We start from the raw sequence: 16,706 nt of genomic DNA on the forward strand, positions 1-16,706 counted from the left end.
TTGCAAAGACTGGTGAGAGAACCCCAGTTTCAGTCTATACATCTTTCTTCAACTGCCAGAAGATGATAGAATTCAGTCTGACCATGGCGGGGGGCGGGTGGCGAAGCCAGTTTATGTGATGCTGTCCATGAAGGCGGTTGGGTGTGCTGAGATCTTCCCCGTGCAAAACTGGGAGGCAGGCTGCTGGGTAGGTGCCGATTCAAGGAGCTTGGGGTGATCAGGGAGGCTGCCCAGGCTGGGAACACCTAACTGGAGAACCCCGTTCCTAGCGGCGGGCAGTCTTCCTCATTGGGACAATCCCCATTCTACCCCCAGCCTTCCAATCAGAACATTGTCCCCATCCAGAGCACACTTTCATAGCGGGCCACCTTCCCTAATCAGTGCATACTCTCCCACAGAAGAAACGGACCCTGGCCAGAGCACCCACCAGCTGTGACATTACCCCTAATCAGGGCACCTCTCCTAACCGATGCACCCCAAACGGAGGCAAGTCTCCTCATTGAGACATCCTCCCAAAGTTGGGGCAATCCTCCCGTCGGAACATTCCCCTCCCCCCCCATCGGGGCAGCCTTCTCAGTCGGCACACAGTCGGCACCCACTCCTAGCAGGACACAACCCCCCCCTCCCCCCCAGCCGGGGCACCCCCACCACCGGGCACAACCCGTAAACACCCTCTAGGTGGGCATTCACCCCAACCAAGACCCGCCCCACCATGCCGGGAATACCCTCGAACCCGGGCACCGCCCTAGGACGCAAGTCAGGATCCGCCTTCTGGGAAGGCCGACGGAATCAATGTGTGTCCGGGGTTAAAGGTCAGGGGTCCTTCTCCACCCCGGCCAGCCCACCAGAATGCCCACGTAGAAGGAAAAGATATTTGCGAAAACCGGAGGACGACGCTTCGCCGCCGCGACACCTCCGGAAGATCGCTGCGTCCGGCCCCGCCCCCCACCTCGCCCGCGCGCGTCGGTTCCGGTCGGCGCAGGCCCGCGCCACGGACGCCGCACGCCGGGCTGCAGTGCGCAGGTGCGGGCGCGGGCGCAGGCGCAGACGCGCGTAACCAGCCCCGCCCCGCCCTGAGCCGCGAGGCGCGGGCGGGGCGATGGCGCGCGGGAGGGGCGGGGCCACGCTGCGGGCCCGGGCCATGGCCGCCGCCGATGCCGAGGTGAGGAGCGGGGCGGCGGGCCGGCGGCGGCGGGGGCGGCGGGCGCGGAGCCGGCGGGCGCGGAGCCGACGGGCGGGCGGGCGCACGGGCAGGCGGGGGCGCCGAGCCGGCGGGGGCCGGGCGGGCCCGCGCCTCCCCGCCGCCGCCGCCGCCGCCGCCGCCGCGCCTCAGGCCGAGGCCGGGCCGAGGCCGCCGGCGTCCGGGCCGCGCCGCGCGGGGCGCGCTTTGTGCGGCCGGCTGGCGGGGGGCGGCCGGCGGGCGGGGGGCGGCGGGCGGGGCGCGCGGTGAGGGCCGGCCGCCCTCGTCCGCGCCGCCGCCCCCGCGCGCCCCGGGCCTCGGCCGGGAGCCCCGCTGAAGGGGCGGAGGACAAAAGGGAAAGTGGGGCGAGCCGGCCAACTTCGCGGCGCGAGCCGAGGCGAGGCCGTCCGCTCCCGGCGCCTCTCCTGCGCCCCGCTGACCTTTCACTTTGTTCCGAATAGGATGGCACCGTCTTTAACGAAAAGTTGGCCGGCCCGGCGCGCTTCTCCCCAGACAATGCTGCCCAGCCCTGGCGGCTGTCAGAAGCAGGAATGCACGACTTCAGTTTATTTCTAAACAAACTGCCTAAGCGGGCTTTGGATATAAAAAAGTTCCCATTCTCTTGTAAATGCTGTGTAGTCTTCCCTTTTGCTAATTCTCAAGGATAGTTTGTTTCCTAGCTTGTAGCAGCAGAGAAAGCAAACTCTTCTGAGATGGACCACTAGCTTCCCACTGAAGGGAAAAGCAAGCAGGAGGCAGCGTGCCCGTGGAAATGCAGAAATAGTGCGGTCTTCCGGCTGACATAAGGGACCGGTTTGGAAAAAAGTGGTGATCTAAAAGTTTTTCTCTGAAAGTGCTTTCATGCGTGGTAACAAATGCGGAGACTTCTAAAGATCAGAAAGCAAAGGTGTAGTAAGGAGCTGATACGATAACCTGGTGCAGAGTAACGGATGGTCTTTTTATTCATCTTTTTCCTGCATTTTTGGGAGTGTTGATAGTAAGCTGCGGGGTGCAGGGAATTTTTGAAATTCAGTGCAAGGAGTGCTAATTGAATTCCTACCATACCTTCAAGGAATGTATTAGGCTCTGGACCAAGTGGGTAAATTAGTTAACTTTAAAAGTCACTTCCCAGTCTGTAGGAGAGAAGATGTACAGTGATTGATGATATGTATTGAGCGCTTGCTGTGACTCAGGGTACTGACTTGCTTACTTTGGGTAAGTTCTCTCATTTAGGTTTCTCTGCTCTGTGCAGCAGGTACTGTTATTTCCTAGTTAGCAGATGAGGAAAACAAGACTTAGAGGAGATTGAATGACTTGGCCTAGTCAGTTACAGTACTCGCACTTTTTCGGTGTTTGGCACGTAGTAGGTTTTTCATAAATAATTGACGAGCAGGTGACCCCAGATGGCTCTCATTCCACAGGCAGCCTTGAATAGAGACCTTGACTGAACCAGTGATAATGACAGCCTGTGTTCACTAAGCCCTTACCTGTGTCCCGTCCTGGTATAGTGCTTTGCATGAATTCACTCATTAAAGCCTAACAGCGATCTTCTGAGGTGGGTACTGTTACATTCCTATTTGCAGGTGAAGAAACAGGCAGAGTGCATCCCAGGGTTTCAGAGCTTAGGCCAAAGATGGATGCAGACAGTTTGGCCTGAGAGCCTGTGTTCATTGTTCATTTAAACATGTGCTGTATCTTTGGTGGTCCCTTTCTGTCAATAAAAGCTCTGGGTTTAGATTCATGATTTTAAGTGTTTATTGTGGAGGTGCGTGATAGGGTAAGGGGCCTTCTGGACGGTGGGTAGGCAAGGATCATCTATTGCCGCTAAATCTGGGCAATGGTTACTGGATCAGGATTGCCAAATGATTGAACCAGCAAAGTGAACACTTGAAACTTACCAAATTGCATGTTTATTCTTTTCTCTTTTTCTTGACCTAGAGAGAGAGTCACCACTTTTTCACGCTAAAGATTAGTGGAGTATATCCCCTGCCCCCATTTTGTTGATTAGTAAGTGGGGGCTCTTGGGATTTAATGTGTATTCAGTATTGCCTGGGACCAGAGCACAGGGCAGTCACTTGACTTAAGGCTTTTGACCCAGGGATGTCACCTTTCAGCTGGAGGGCCTTCCCAGGCAGATCGTATGCTTTCCTAGCAGGGTGTCTACTGTGTATCTCTTTCTTTATTATTTTTTATTTATTAAAAAAAATTTTTTTTAAAGCCTATTTCTTTAGAGAGAGAGAGAGAGACAAAGAGAGCTCGAGTCGGGGAGGGACAGAGAGAGAGGGAGACTCGGAATCTGAAGCAGGCTCCAGGCTCCAAGCTGTCAGCACAGATCCCGACGTGGGGCTTGAACCCACGAACCATGAGATCATGACCTGACCTGAAGTTGGGCGCTTAACTGACTGAGCCACCATCCCTGTATCTCTTTCTTTAAACTTACTATTTTGTTAAAATAATCAGTGCATATGTACATAGTTTAAAAGTCAAATGACTCAGTCTCAAACGGTAGAGCATGCAATTCTTGATCTCAGGGTTGTGAGGTTGAGCCCATGTTGGGTGTTCCTACTTAGGAAAAAAAAAAAAATGAAGTTAAAAAAAAAAGTCAAATAGTGCTGAACAACATTTATAAAAAGCCACCCTCCTTCTCTCTTGCCTTTCTAGAGAGGCAGCAGCCACTTGAGTCTTTACCATTTACTTCAGGTATCTGAATCATATGCTTGTGTTGCCATATCTTCATTCACCAAGTTTAGGGGTTATTTGTTGGCTTCCAGTGACTGTAGATGAGGACTTCAGTTCTCTCATACCTTCTGTGTCTCATTCAGAAAACTCACAATTCTGGTTAGATTCACATCTAAAATCCTGTCTGTTAGGTTCACATCTAAAATTCTCAGTCTCTTCAAGTCATTATTGTGCCATGTGGAGCCAGGTAGTAAACCTACAACTGTTTTTCTTTCTTTTTCTTTTTCTCTTTCTTTCTTTTTTTTAAAAGATTTTATTTTTATTTATTTTTTTAAAATTTTTTTTTTTTTTTAACGTTTATTTATTTTTGAGACAGAGACAGAGCATGAACGGGGGAGGGTCAGAGAGAGAGGGAGACACAGAATCTGAAACAGGCTCCAGGCTCTGAGCTGTCAGCACAGAGCCCGATGCGGAGCTCGAACTTACAGACTGTGAGATCGTGACCTGAGCCTAAGTCGGCCGCTTAACTGACTGAGCCACCCAGGCGCCCCAAAGATTTTATTTTTAAGTAATCTCTACACCCAGTGTGGAGAACTCACGACCCCGAGACTAAGAATCATGCAGTCCACCTGCTGAGCACCAGGCACCCTGTATTTCTTTTTTTTTGTGTATCCTGCAGCCTTTTTTCTTCCCTGGAGTTAATAATTGCCTTATTTTTCATTTGTCTGGTTTTCTTTGAACCTCAGAATAACGTTCTTGCACTTTCTATTCTGTAAAATGTTTCTCAATTTAAGTTTCCTCCATTTAGCCCAGTCAGATCACTGTTCAGTTCCTCGGTGGTCCTGAGTCGCCCTGCCCAAGTCAGGATGCGCTTGTTCTCTTGGCTTGGTGCACACTCTCATCCTGGAATTCTTCCTGTCATTCTTCAGTAATGACCCCCTTTCCCTGCATCTAATGTCTCCCCTCTGTGTTTACTCACTAATGGTGGTGGAACACATTGCCCAGTAGCTTCCCAGGAATTTTTTGGGAGGCAGAGTTTTCAGACTTGCATGTCTGAAAAAGTACTTATTCTACCACTATAGTTAAAGAGTAAGTTTGGCTGGGTTTGGTGTTCCAGGTTGCAAGTAATTTTTAAGTTATCGCTCTAGTGTCTTCTAGTTTTCATCATTGCTGTTGAGAAGTCCAGTGTGATTGTTATTCCTTTGTTTTTTTTTTCATTAAAAAATTTTTTTTAATGTTTATTTTTGAGAGAGAGAAAGAGAAACAGAGCATGAGTGGGGGGAGGAGCAGAGAGAGATGGAGACACAGAATCTGAAGCAGGCTCCAGGCTCAGAGCTGTCAGCACAGAGCCTGACTCAGGGCTTGAACCCACCAGCTGTGAGATCATGACCTGAGCCGAAGTCAGATGCTCAACCGACTGGAGCCACCCAGGCACCCCTATTATTCCTTTGTAACCATTATTCCCCCACCCAATTTTTAGGATCATTGCATCCTTGATTTTCATAATTTCTATGATGTGCCTTAATTGTAGCTTTTTTTCATTTATCATGCAGGGCATTAAATAGCACAAAATCTGGAGTTCGATGTCTTTTTGTTTATAGGAAATTTTGTATAATATATTTGAGCTACTCAGTTTAGTTTCTACCATTCATTTGAATGTTATAGCTCCTGTACTTAGTATTCTGATTTTTAAAAGCTATTTTCCTGGTCACATCTTGATCTTGTTCTACCTTTTGGGAGCATTTTTGACTATTCTAATTCTTTCACAGAATTTTTAATTTCCCTTTTCATATTTACATATTATTTATTCTCTTTTTCTTTTGTAATGATTCCTATTCTTGTTTAACGTATACAGTGATTGCTTAATTTTAGTTAAATATCCTAGAGTACAGTTAAAATTTTTAATTTATGTTTTTATTTTGAGAGAGAGAGAGAGAGAGGGTGCGAGTGTGCGCAAATGGGGGAGGAGCAGAGGGAGAGAGAGCGCACATCTCAAGCAGGCTCCAGGCTGTCATCTTGGAGCCTGACATGGGCTCCAGGCCACAAATTGTGAGACCATTACCCAAATGGAAATCAAGAGTCGGACGCTTAACCAGCCGAGCCACCAAGTGCCCCTTAAAATATGTTTTTTTTTTTAAATTTTTAAAATTTTTTTAATTTATTTTTGAGACAGAGAGAGACAGAGCATGAACAGGGCAGGGGCAGAGAGAGAGGGAGACACAGAATCGGAAGCAGGCTCCAGGCTCTGAGCCATCAGCCCAGAGCCCGACGCGGGGCTCGAACTCACGGACTGTGAGATCGTGTCCTGAGCTGAAGTCGGACGCTTAACCGACTGAGCCACCCAGGCGCCCCAAAATATGTTTTTTTTTAGGTTTTAACTGTAGGGTTGCCTGGTGGCTCAGTGGTAAATGTCTGACTCTTGATTTGATTTCCGCTCGGGTCATGATCTCACTGTTCATGGGATTGAGCCCTGGGTCGGGTCTGCACTGACTTGGAGCCTGTTAGGGATTCTCTCTCTCAAATAAACCAAAAAAAAAAAAAAAAAATTATCTTAAGAGGCTCCTGGGTGGCTCAGTCAGTTGAGCTTCTGACTTTGGCTCAGGTCATGATCTTGCAGTTCATGAGTTCAAGCCCCACGTCGGGTTCTGTGCTGACAGCTTGGCACCTGGAGCCTGCTTCAGATTCCATGTCTTCCTTTCTCTGTCTGCTTCTCCCTGCTCGTACTCTGCCTCTCTCTCTCTCTCTCTCTGTCTCTCAAAAAATAAATATTAAAAAAATTATTTTTTAATTTTAAAAAATTATTTTAAAATTACTGTTTCCTGATTTTTTGTTTCTCCTGCATTCCTCTTTGCTGTTGTATTTTTTGATCTTTTTCTTTCATTCTGGAAAGCTTCTTCCAATGTCTGGTGATTCTGGGCTGTTTATTCACCTTTAAGAGTAAAGTGCTAAAAATGGAGGGCTAAGTGTTTGGGGGCTTCTTTGCTTGTGGCTTCAGTGGAGGGTGATGACTGAATTTTTGTTGGCTCTCCTCCAGATGTTACTGTCCCTTGGTTTGGCTTCCTCAGAGAAGCCGCCTTGTCTCTCGCCTTGCTGGTGTTAAGCTGGACATTCTGGAGCTAGGTTAAAGGGGGGGAGGAGGAGGAGGAGGAGGAGGAGGAGGAGGAGGAGGAAGAAGGTCTTCCCGTGGCTCAGTACATAGCCTTTAATTTACCTAATCTCCCTGCTTTGTGCCCACTGTCCCCAAGTGTGGCACACTTCTGGTAGAGTTTTACAGAGCTTGCCCCTCTGGTCTCTGCGGCTACCAGTGAGGAGTTCTTTGCTGACTGGGTAGGAGGGGCCTGGAGACCTGAAAGTCCAGTGCTCTCTGTATGTATTCTTACACCCACACCCCTTTTTAGCCCAGGCATCATCCCCTTCTTCTGAGCCTCTCCATGGTTCTGTGGGGTCAGTCAGCCTGCTTCTCAGCAGTAACCCCGGATTTAGGCTGCCCTTTCTCTGTTCTGTGCATTGATTTAGCTTTCCTCCATCTTCCCATTCATATTTTGTATATGGGTCTCAAATGTCTCTTGGGTGGAGTTTATGTTTCTCTTTCCTGTTCTTGTCTTTGGTTGATTTTTGATAAGAGAAGGGGGTGGAAAGTGTTCTGCCATGTAGAAATGAGAAGCATTTTCTGTAAATCTTGAGAAGTGAGTTTTCATGCACACTGAAAGCATAGCTCTCCTGGGCAAAGGGCTGCTTTCTCTCAGGATCTTACTATGTGGTTTGTGTTTCTGGACTCATGACTGGGGAAGGTTCTGGAGTCATAATAAAGGTAAGCAAGACCAATGAATGTATCTTACTTAGCCCTAATGCTCAAAGGACATCTGTGGGTAGCTTAGTTGTCGGATCTCACGTGTGATGATCCTTGCCCGAGTGGGGGCTAGAGTCTTAGTTTTCTGCTTCCTGTCCATAACCCAAAACAATTTTGTATGTTCGACCACATGCACTGATCACAGCAGCCAGACCTGTGTTGGGAAAGGCTCCAGGAGGAAGATGGGTTAGCCCAGGTCTTAAAGGAGGTGAGGTGTGAATTGGAATGCTGAGGCACACTATGCACATTTAAAAAAAAAAAAAGCATTTTTAACAAATTCAGGAAATTGAAACCTAAAAATGCCGAATATTTGTCATCTATTTTTTTCTGATCTTTATGAATGCACATGCTCATATTTAAAAGTGGATATAATCAGTATGTGCTGTTTTCATTCTCTTCTTTTGTATGTTATTTCCTGTGCATCGACATCTTCAACATATTTAATAGCCACATGGTGTGTGTTATAAGGATGTCCCAGTTTCCTAGACCATGATTTGGGGGAGTCTGCATCCTTCGGTACAAGGTGGAATTACTAGGTCAGAAGGGGCGAGTGGCAGGAGGTGAGGTTGGAGAGGCAGGGCAGGGTCATATAGGGTCTTGTTGCTTTGGTAACGAGTTGGTGGTTTCCTAAGCACTGTAGACAGTCATTGAAGGATTTTAGGCACAGAATGCTATTTTGAAAAGACGACTCTGGCTGCTGTGTGGAGGGTGGATTGAAGAAAGGTCAGAAAGGAAGCAGGGGGACCAGTGAGCAGGCTCGGGCCTGTTGACGTGGTGGAGGTGCAGAAGCCAGTGGATTGAGTCAAGCTATGTATATGTGTAAATTTAATTTTTTGAGTAGATTAGATAGTTACATGGTTCAAAATAAAAAAAAAAGTGTAAAGTGAAACGTCTCTCTCCTTTGTCCCCTGTCCACTCAGTTCTCTTGGCAGTATTATCGTTATTGAACCTATACAAGCAGGTACACGTGTAGATATTTTAGATTTTTTATTATGGAACTTTTTCGAACCTATTTAGAGGTAGATTTGGTGGTGGAGTCAGCCTTGTGTGCCTGTCTCCCGGCATCAACATTTACCTCTTCATGGACAGTCCCCACTCCATCTGTGAATATGTTTCATCTGTGAATATTTCAGTTAGTATAAGTATTTCAGTCAATAAATACGCAGTTGCTATTCTTTTCTTTTTTTGGGTTCATATTTCTTATTTCATTTCAAATTAGGAAAAAAATGTGCTCTATTCATTGCCCTGGATAGATTTATTTTAAATCTTTATTTTTTTCTTGCAGTTGTTTTGAAGATAATGGTTCATTTGTCCCAAAGCTTTCCATAACCTTGATTTTGCTGATTGCATTGCTGTGATGTTATTTGACATGTTCCTCTGTTCTGTATATTTACTGTTGTTGATATGTAAGATCTAGAGCTGCTGCTTTCCAGTATGATAGCCATCATGCCGCTCTTGAGCAGTTGAAATGTGGTTAGTGTGAATTGAGATGTGCTGTAGGTGCAAAAAACACACTGGATTTTGAAGACTTAGTGTGAAAAAGAGAATGTAAAGTATCACATTAATACTTTAAAAAATAGTGATTGCATGTTGAGATACAAATTTTGGCTATATTGGGTTAAATATTATTAAAAATAATTTGTTTCTAATTCCTTTTTTAAAATGTGATTACTAGAAAATTTAAAATTCTCTACAAGGGTTCATGCTTGTGGCTCACATTATCTCTCAGTTGAACAGCCCAGGGTTAGAGCCTGCATCAGACGTAGGTTTGTCTTTTTTTAATTTTATTTTTTATTAAAAAAATTTTTTTTAATGTTTTTATTTATTTTTGAGACAGAGAGAGACCGAGCATGAGCAGGGGAGGGGCAGAGAGAGAGGGAGACACGGAATCTGAAGGAGGCTCCAGGCTCTGAGCTGTCTGCACAGAGCCCGATGCGGGGCTTGAATCCATGGACTGTGAGATCATGACCTGAGCCTAAGTCAGATGCTCAACTGACTGAGCCACCAGGTGCCCCACCCCCCCCCCGGCTTTTTTTAAATGACTTTTTTATTTGCTCTTTTAGCCATTTCTTGTTTTTAATGATTATTTATTTTTGAGAGAGAGCTCATGTGCAGGGGAGGGGCAGAGAGAGGGAGAGGGAGACAGAGGATCCAAAGCAGGCTCTGTGCTGACAGCAGACAGCCCAGTATGGGGCTCAAACTCACGAACTGTGAGATCATGACCTGAGCTGAAGTTGGAAGCTTAACCATCTGAACTATGCAGGCGCCCCAGGTTTGTCTTTTAAAAACATTTTTTTAAATCAAGAATACTTTGTTACTAGTATTGAGATTTTTTAAGTTAGGCATAAGTCTGGTCATCTTGCAGATGTTAACAGTCATTGATATTTATTGCTTTTATTGCTCAGAATCATTAACTGCAAAATGGCAGTCTTCGTTTATTATTATGAGTACTTGTACCAAAAAAACAAACAAACAAAACTGCTTGGTTATCGTAAAGTACAACTCATGGGAAAGGAAAGATTTTTTTTTTTTTGATCGAAGTATATTTGACATACAATAATATTACGTTAGTTTCAGTGGAGGGAACAGAGTCTTGATATTATTACGTGGAAAGCATCTGACACCCAGTTGCTTCCTAATAAGTGCTGCCTAAGAGAGGCCTAGAGGACTCTCTGTCTTGTGTAGCTTGAAAATTGTTTGCTAGGTTCAAAAATTGTTTGAAAATTGTTTGCTAGTTGTTAAACTGATTTCTGTCCTTGGAGTCTAGGTCCTCTACTCCCTGTCAGATTCCAAGGCTGTATGTAGGCTTAGAGAGTCTTGGTTGCTTGCTCATCCTTGCCCTTCGCCTGTGTTTTGTGAGCTCCTTGAACACTAGAGTGAAACAAAATGCCAGCTGTATTATGGGCTGGTGAAAGGGCAAGATCAAGTGTTGCCCCATCTCTGGCTCATTGGCTCTTCTGTTTTCCTTCTCTTACAGAAGTGGTCTGTTAGGATCTGCCATTATGGGTCTGTAATGTCGGTCCCCATACAAATTCAATAACAGTAAGACATTTAGCCAAAACATAAAGACAGTTTCTGGGAGGACTTTATTAATGTACGGCACATAACACAGAAAAATGCACATTAGTGCGCGGTTGACTCTTGAACAACATGGGTTTAAACTGCTGATCCACTTACACAAGATTTGTTTTGATAAATACAGTACAGTATTCTAAAGTGCTCTCCTTATGATTTTCTTAACATTTTTCTCTAGTGTTTTTTTTTTTATTATAACAATACAGTATATGATATACAAAATCTGTTAATCTACTGTTTATGTTCTTGGTAAGGCTTCTGGTCAACAGTAGGCTTTTAGTTAAGTTTTTGGGGAGTCGGAAGTTACATGTGGATTTTCAAGTGCACGGGGCTGGCACCCTGACTGTCTAAGTTATTCATGCGTCAGCTTCACTAGAACATGGTGTCTAGGAAGAGAGATACAAGAGTTTTAGTTCTTTCAAATATGGGTGCTTTCTATTTCTTTTCCTTTTCCTTGCCTGATTGCTCTTATTAGAACCTGCATTAAAAAGTTGAATGGAAGTGGTGAAAGCAGCCCACCCATCTCATTTCTGTTTTTGGGGGAAAGTGTTCAGTCTTTTACCATCAAGGATGATGTTAGCCTTGAGTTTTCATAGATGCCTTTTATCAGGTTGAGGAAGTTCCCTTCTATTCCCAGTTTGTTGAGTGGTTTTGTTTTTTTTGTTTTTTTAATCAGAAAGGGATATTGGGTTTTAAGTGCTTCTGCATCTGTTGAGGTGATCATACGGTTTTATCCTTTGTTCTGTTAATATGGCGTATCACGTTGATTTTCATTATGTTGAAACAACTCTTTCTGCGGTGAATCCACTTTGTCATGATACCTGATCCTTTTTACATCTTGCTGCATTTGGTTCAGTAGTATTTTGTTGAGGATTTTTGCATCAGAATTCATAAAGGATGTTATATTGGTCTGTAGTTTTTCTTTTTCATTGATGTCTTTTAGCGTTTGGTGTCACGGTAATACTGGCTCTATGAGTTGGCAAGTGTATTCTATTTTTTGGAAGTGTCTGTGAACTATTGGTGTTATTTGTTCTTTAAATGTTTGGTAGAATTCACTTGTGAGGCAGTTTAGTTCTGGGCTTCTCTTTGTTGGAAGTTTTTTCATTATTAACTTAAAAAAATTTTTTTAAATGTTTATTTTTGAGAGAAAGAGAGAGAGACAGAGAGGGAGGGAGGGAGGGGGAGGGGCCGAGAGAGAGGAAGACACAGAATCTGAAGCAGGTTCCAGGCTCTGAGCTGTCAGCACAGAACCCAATGTGGAACTCGAACCCATGAACTGCAAGATTATGACCTGAGCTGAAGTCAGACACTTAACTGACTGAGCCACTCAGGTGCCCCTCATTATTAATTTCTTGTTATAGATATTTAGGGTTTATATTCTTATTTTTGGTGTTTTATGTCTTTCTAGGAATATGTTCATTTTATCTACTTTATTGGCTTACAGTTGCTTAGAGTATTCCCTTATAATTCTCTCTCTCTCTTTTAGAAGGTTGGTAGTAATATTCCCTCTTTCATTTCTGATATTAGTAATTTGGGTCTTCTCTCTTTTTTTTTTTTTGTCAGTTTAGCCAAAGTTTTGTGAGTTATGTTGAAGTTTCAAAGAAGTAACTTTTCATTTTGTTGATACTCTTTATTTTTTATTCTCTTTTCATTTATTTCCACTCTTATCTTTATTTACTTTCTTCTGCTTGCTTTGGATTTAATTTGCCCTTTTTCTAGTTTCTTAAGGTGGAAGCTTAGGATCTTGGTTTGAGTTCTTCTATTCTGATTGATAAAGGAATTTAAAGCTATACATTTCCCTCAAAGCACTTTTTAATTTGTGTTATGGTTGATTTGTATTCCCCAAAAAGATATGTCCTGTTCCTCCCCCCCCCCCCCCCCCCCCCCCCCCCCCCCCCCCTGTACCTCAGAATGTGACCTTATTTGTAGATGGGGATCATTATAGATGAGTTCAGATGAGGTTCAGAATAGCATGGTCCCCAATACAATGTGACTGGTGCCAGCATAAGAGAGAAGAGTGCTTTGTGAGGACAGGCTTACCTGGAGGGGACCTACAAGTTAAGCAACATCAAGGATTGCCTGTGAACACCTGGAAGCTGGAGGCACAATAAAGACCCCCTAGAGCCGTCAGAGAGAGTGCAGCTCAGCTGGCACCTTGATTTTGGATGTCTGGTTTCCAGAATTATGAGATAATGAATTTATGTTGTTTTAACTCACCCAGTTATGATATTCTTTTATGGCAGTCCTAGAAAACTAAAACAAGCTCCTCCTCTAAATTTTGATATGTTGTATTTTAATTTTTTTTTCAGTTCAAAATATTTTCTGTTTTCCCTTGTGATATCTTTGACTCATGGATGATTATTTGTTTCTTTTTTATTTTTTCTAACTTAAAACAAATTTTTTTTAAGAGAGAGTGAGCGCAAGCGGGAGAGGGGGCAGAGGGAGAGACAGAATCTCAAGGTCCACGCTCAGTGCAGAAGCTGACATGGGGCTTGGTCTCACAACCATGACATCATGATCTGAGCTGAAATCTTGAGTCAGACACTTAACCGACTGTACTATCTAGGTGTGCCTGTTTCTTCTTTTTCTTTTTTTAGAGAGAGAGTGCATGTCCATGGGGAAGGAGCAGAGGGAGGGAGGGAGAGAGAGAGAGAGAGAAAATCTTAAGCAGGTTCCATGCTCAGAGTAGAGCCTGATGTGGGGCTCATTCCCACAACCCTTGGATCATGATCTCAGCGAAAAGCAAGAGTCAGATGCTCAACCTACTGAGCCTCCCGAGTGCCCTGCCCATTTCTTATTTTGTTTTTGGTAGGCTCTATGCCCATGATGGGGCTTGACTCACAACCCTGAGATTAATAGTCACGTGCTCTACCACCTGAGCCAGCCAGGAGCCCCGATCCATGGATTATATAGAAGTATGTTTAATTTCCAAGTATTTAGGTATTTACTAGATTTCGCTATTTTGTTGGTTTTTAATGTAATTCTGTTACAGTCAGAAGACATACTTTAATTTCATTTTATTTCAATTAGTTAATTTCTTAAAAATGGCTCAGATTATGTTCTGTCTTGAAGAGTGTTTGATGAGTGCCTGAACAGAATGAGTACTGTGCAGTCCTTAGGTAGGTTGTTTCTCTGTGTTAGATGGAGCTGGTCTGTGGTGTGGAATCTTACTCATTCTTCCTTGTTGTCTTTTTAGTGATTCTGTTAGTTACTGGCAGTAAAGTTTTGGAGTCTTCTGGTATTGTTACATTTTCTTTTCTTTTTAGTCATTATCAGTGTTTGCTTCATGTGTTTTGAGGCTGTTAGTTGTGTGTGTATTTATAGTTGTTATATCTACCTGTTATTTTGACTCTTTCATCATTATGAAATGTCCCTCTTTGTCTCTGGCAATAGTTCTTTTTTTAAGGCCTGTTTTGTCTGATAACCATGTAGCCCTTTGGGTTCTAATTTGTGGTTTCTCTTTGTAGCTCGTTTTCCCACTTTTGCTTTTAAGCTCTTTGTATCTTTCAATCTAAGATGTTTCTTATAGACAGCATACAGTTGGATCATATATATGTACATATATATGTACATATGTGTTTTTTATATGTCGTCTGTCTTTTATTTTATTTTATTTTTTTAACGTTTATTTATTTTTGAGACAGAGAGAGACAGAGCATGAACAGGGGAGGGGCAGAGAGAGAGGGAGACACAGAATCCGAAACAGGCTCCAGGCTCTGAGCTGTCAGCACAGAGCCCGACATGGGGCTTGAACTCACGGACCGCGAGATCGTGACCTGAGCCGAAGTCGGCCGCTTAACCAACTGAGCCACCCAGGCGCCCCTGTCGTCTGTCTTTTAATTTGACTATTTAATCTCCTTACATCTAATGTAATTACTAAAAAGGTAGGATTTGCTTTATTAGTTTGGTCGTTGTTTTCTGTATTTCTTACGTCTTTGTTTCTCTGTTCCTCCATTCCTTTCTTTTGTGTGTTTTTTTTTCCTTAAAGTTCTTTATTTTGAGAGAACATGAGTGGGGGAGGGGCAGGGAGAGAGGAAGAGAGAGAGAATCCCAAGCAGGCTCTGCATTGTCAGTGCAGGGCCTTATGTGAGGCTCCGCATGCTCGCCAACATCTGTTGTTGCTTGAGTTGTTACTGTTAGCCATTCTGACGGGTGTAAGGTGGTATCTCATTGTGGTTTTGATTTGTATTTCCCTGATGAGGAGTGGTGTCGAGCACTTTTTCATGTGTCGGTCGGCCATCTGGATGTCTTCTTTGGAGAAGTGTTTATTCTTGTCTTTTGTCCCTTTCTTCACTGGATTATTTGTTTTTTGGGTGTTGAGTTTGATAAGGTCTTTATAGATTTTGGATACTAACCCTTTACCTGATACGTCATTTACAAATATCTTCTCCCATTCCTTTGGTTGCCTTTTAGTTTTAGTTTTGGTGATTTTTTCCTTCGCTGTGCAGAAGCTTTTTATTTTGATGAGGTTCCAGTGGTTCATTTTTGCTTTTGTTTCCGTTGTCTCCAGAGATGTGTTGAGTAAGAAGTTGCCGCGGCTGAGGTCAGAGAGGCTTTTGCCTGCTTTCTCCTCGAGGACTTTGATGGCTTCCTGTCTTGCATTTAGGTCTTTCATCCATTTTGGGTTTATTTTTGTGTCTGGTGTAAGAAAGTGGTCCAGGTTCATTTTTCTGCATGTCACTGTCCAGTTTTCCCAGCACCACTTGCTGAAGAGACTGTCTTTATTTCATTGGATATTCTTTCCTGCTTTGTCAAAGATTAGTTGGCCATACGTTTGTGGGTCTATTTCTGGGTTCTCTATTCTGTTCCATTGATCTAAGCGTCTGTTCGTGCCAGTACCATACTGTCTTGATGATGACAGCTTTGTAGTATAGCTTGAAGTCTGGGATTGTGATGCTTCCTGCTTTGGTTTTTTTTTTTCAAGATTGCTTTGGCTATTCAGGGTCTTTTCTGGTTCCATACAAATTTTAGGATTATTTGTTCTAGCTCTGTCAAGAAGGCTGGTGTTACTTTGATAGGGATTGCATTGAATATGTCGATTGCTTTTGGTAGTACCGACATGTTAACAATATTTGTTCTTCCTATCCAGGAGCATGGAATCTTTTTCCATTTTTTTGTGTCTTCTTCCATTTCTTTCATAAGCTTTCTATAGTTTTCAGTGTATAGATTTTTCACCTCTTTGGTTAGGTTTATTCCTAGGTATTTTATGGTTTTTCTGCAACTGTAAATGGAATCGATTTCTTGATTTCTCTTTCTGTCGCTTCATTCTTGGTTGAAAGACTTTCTTAATGTTTCTTATAGAGTAGGTCTGCCAGTGACAGATTCTCTTGTTTATATTAAATGCTTTAATTTCTTCTTCATTTATGGAAGCACTTTGGTGTGTGTAGAATTCCTGGTTGACATTCTTTCACCCCTTTGAGTGTGTCATCCTCACTGCCTTCTGGCCTCTGGTTTCTAATGAGAGATCAGCTTCTAATCTTATCAAGGATCTCTCTTACATGAAATGAGTTGGTTCTTTCTTGTTGCATTCAAAATTCTCTTTTGGCTTTCAGCAATTTGATTATGATGTGTCTAGGTGAGTATCTCTTTGAGTTTATCTTATTTGGAGTTTGTTGAGCTTAGAATTTTCTGACTTTCCTGATTATTGCTTTCCTGTGAATTGTGAATTGGCTTTGTCTGTAATGCCAATGTTTACTATTGTCTTCTCTGGTTAGGGTGTCTGATAAGCACAGTGCTTTGCCATCAGAGTCAATAGCATAGTAATCTGTGGGTTAAAAGCATGTTTTTCAAAGTCCACCATTCTTTTTTTTTTCTTCTTTTGTTGTGATAGATATACACTGGTTACAACGGCAAAAATGTCCAGTCAGAGTAGACCTCGGTGCAGGTGCATTTGCCTGTCATTGCCGAGCTCTCCCTCATAGC

The 16,706-nt window shown here is 43.6% G+C and overlaps 1 protein-coding gene across 4 annotated transcripts in view; it reads left to right on the top strand.

Annotated features, from left to right (window-relative positions):
- The first annotated feature begins 1,120 nt into the window (after positions 1-1,120).
- The window catches only part of EHMT1 (euchromatic histone lysine methyltransferase 1), a 151,700-nt gene continuing 136,114 nt past the window's right edge, over positions 1,121-16,706 (top strand). Inside the window, exon 1 of one of the 4 annotated variants that reach the window (XM_042964405.1) lies at positions 1,121-1,162. In XM_042964405.1, the coding sequence (XP_042820339.1) occupies positions 1,142-1,162 (21 nt within the window). In that variant the 5' untranslated portion in view covers positions 1,121-1,141. Of the gene's footprint in view, positions 1,163-1,572; positions 2,009-16,706 lie in introns of those variants that run through there. The other 3 variants (XM_042964407.1, XM_042964410.1, XM_042964409.1) reach the window with 3 other exon arrangements.

The sequence above is a fragment of the Panthera tigris genome, chromosome D4, assembly GCF_018350195.1.
Source record: "Panthera tigris isolate Pti1 chromosome D4, P.tigris_Pti1_mat1.1, whole genome shotgun sequence".
Classification (NCBI taxonomy): Eukaryota; Metazoa; Chordata; class Mammalia; order Carnivora; family Felidae; genus Panthera; species Panthera tigris.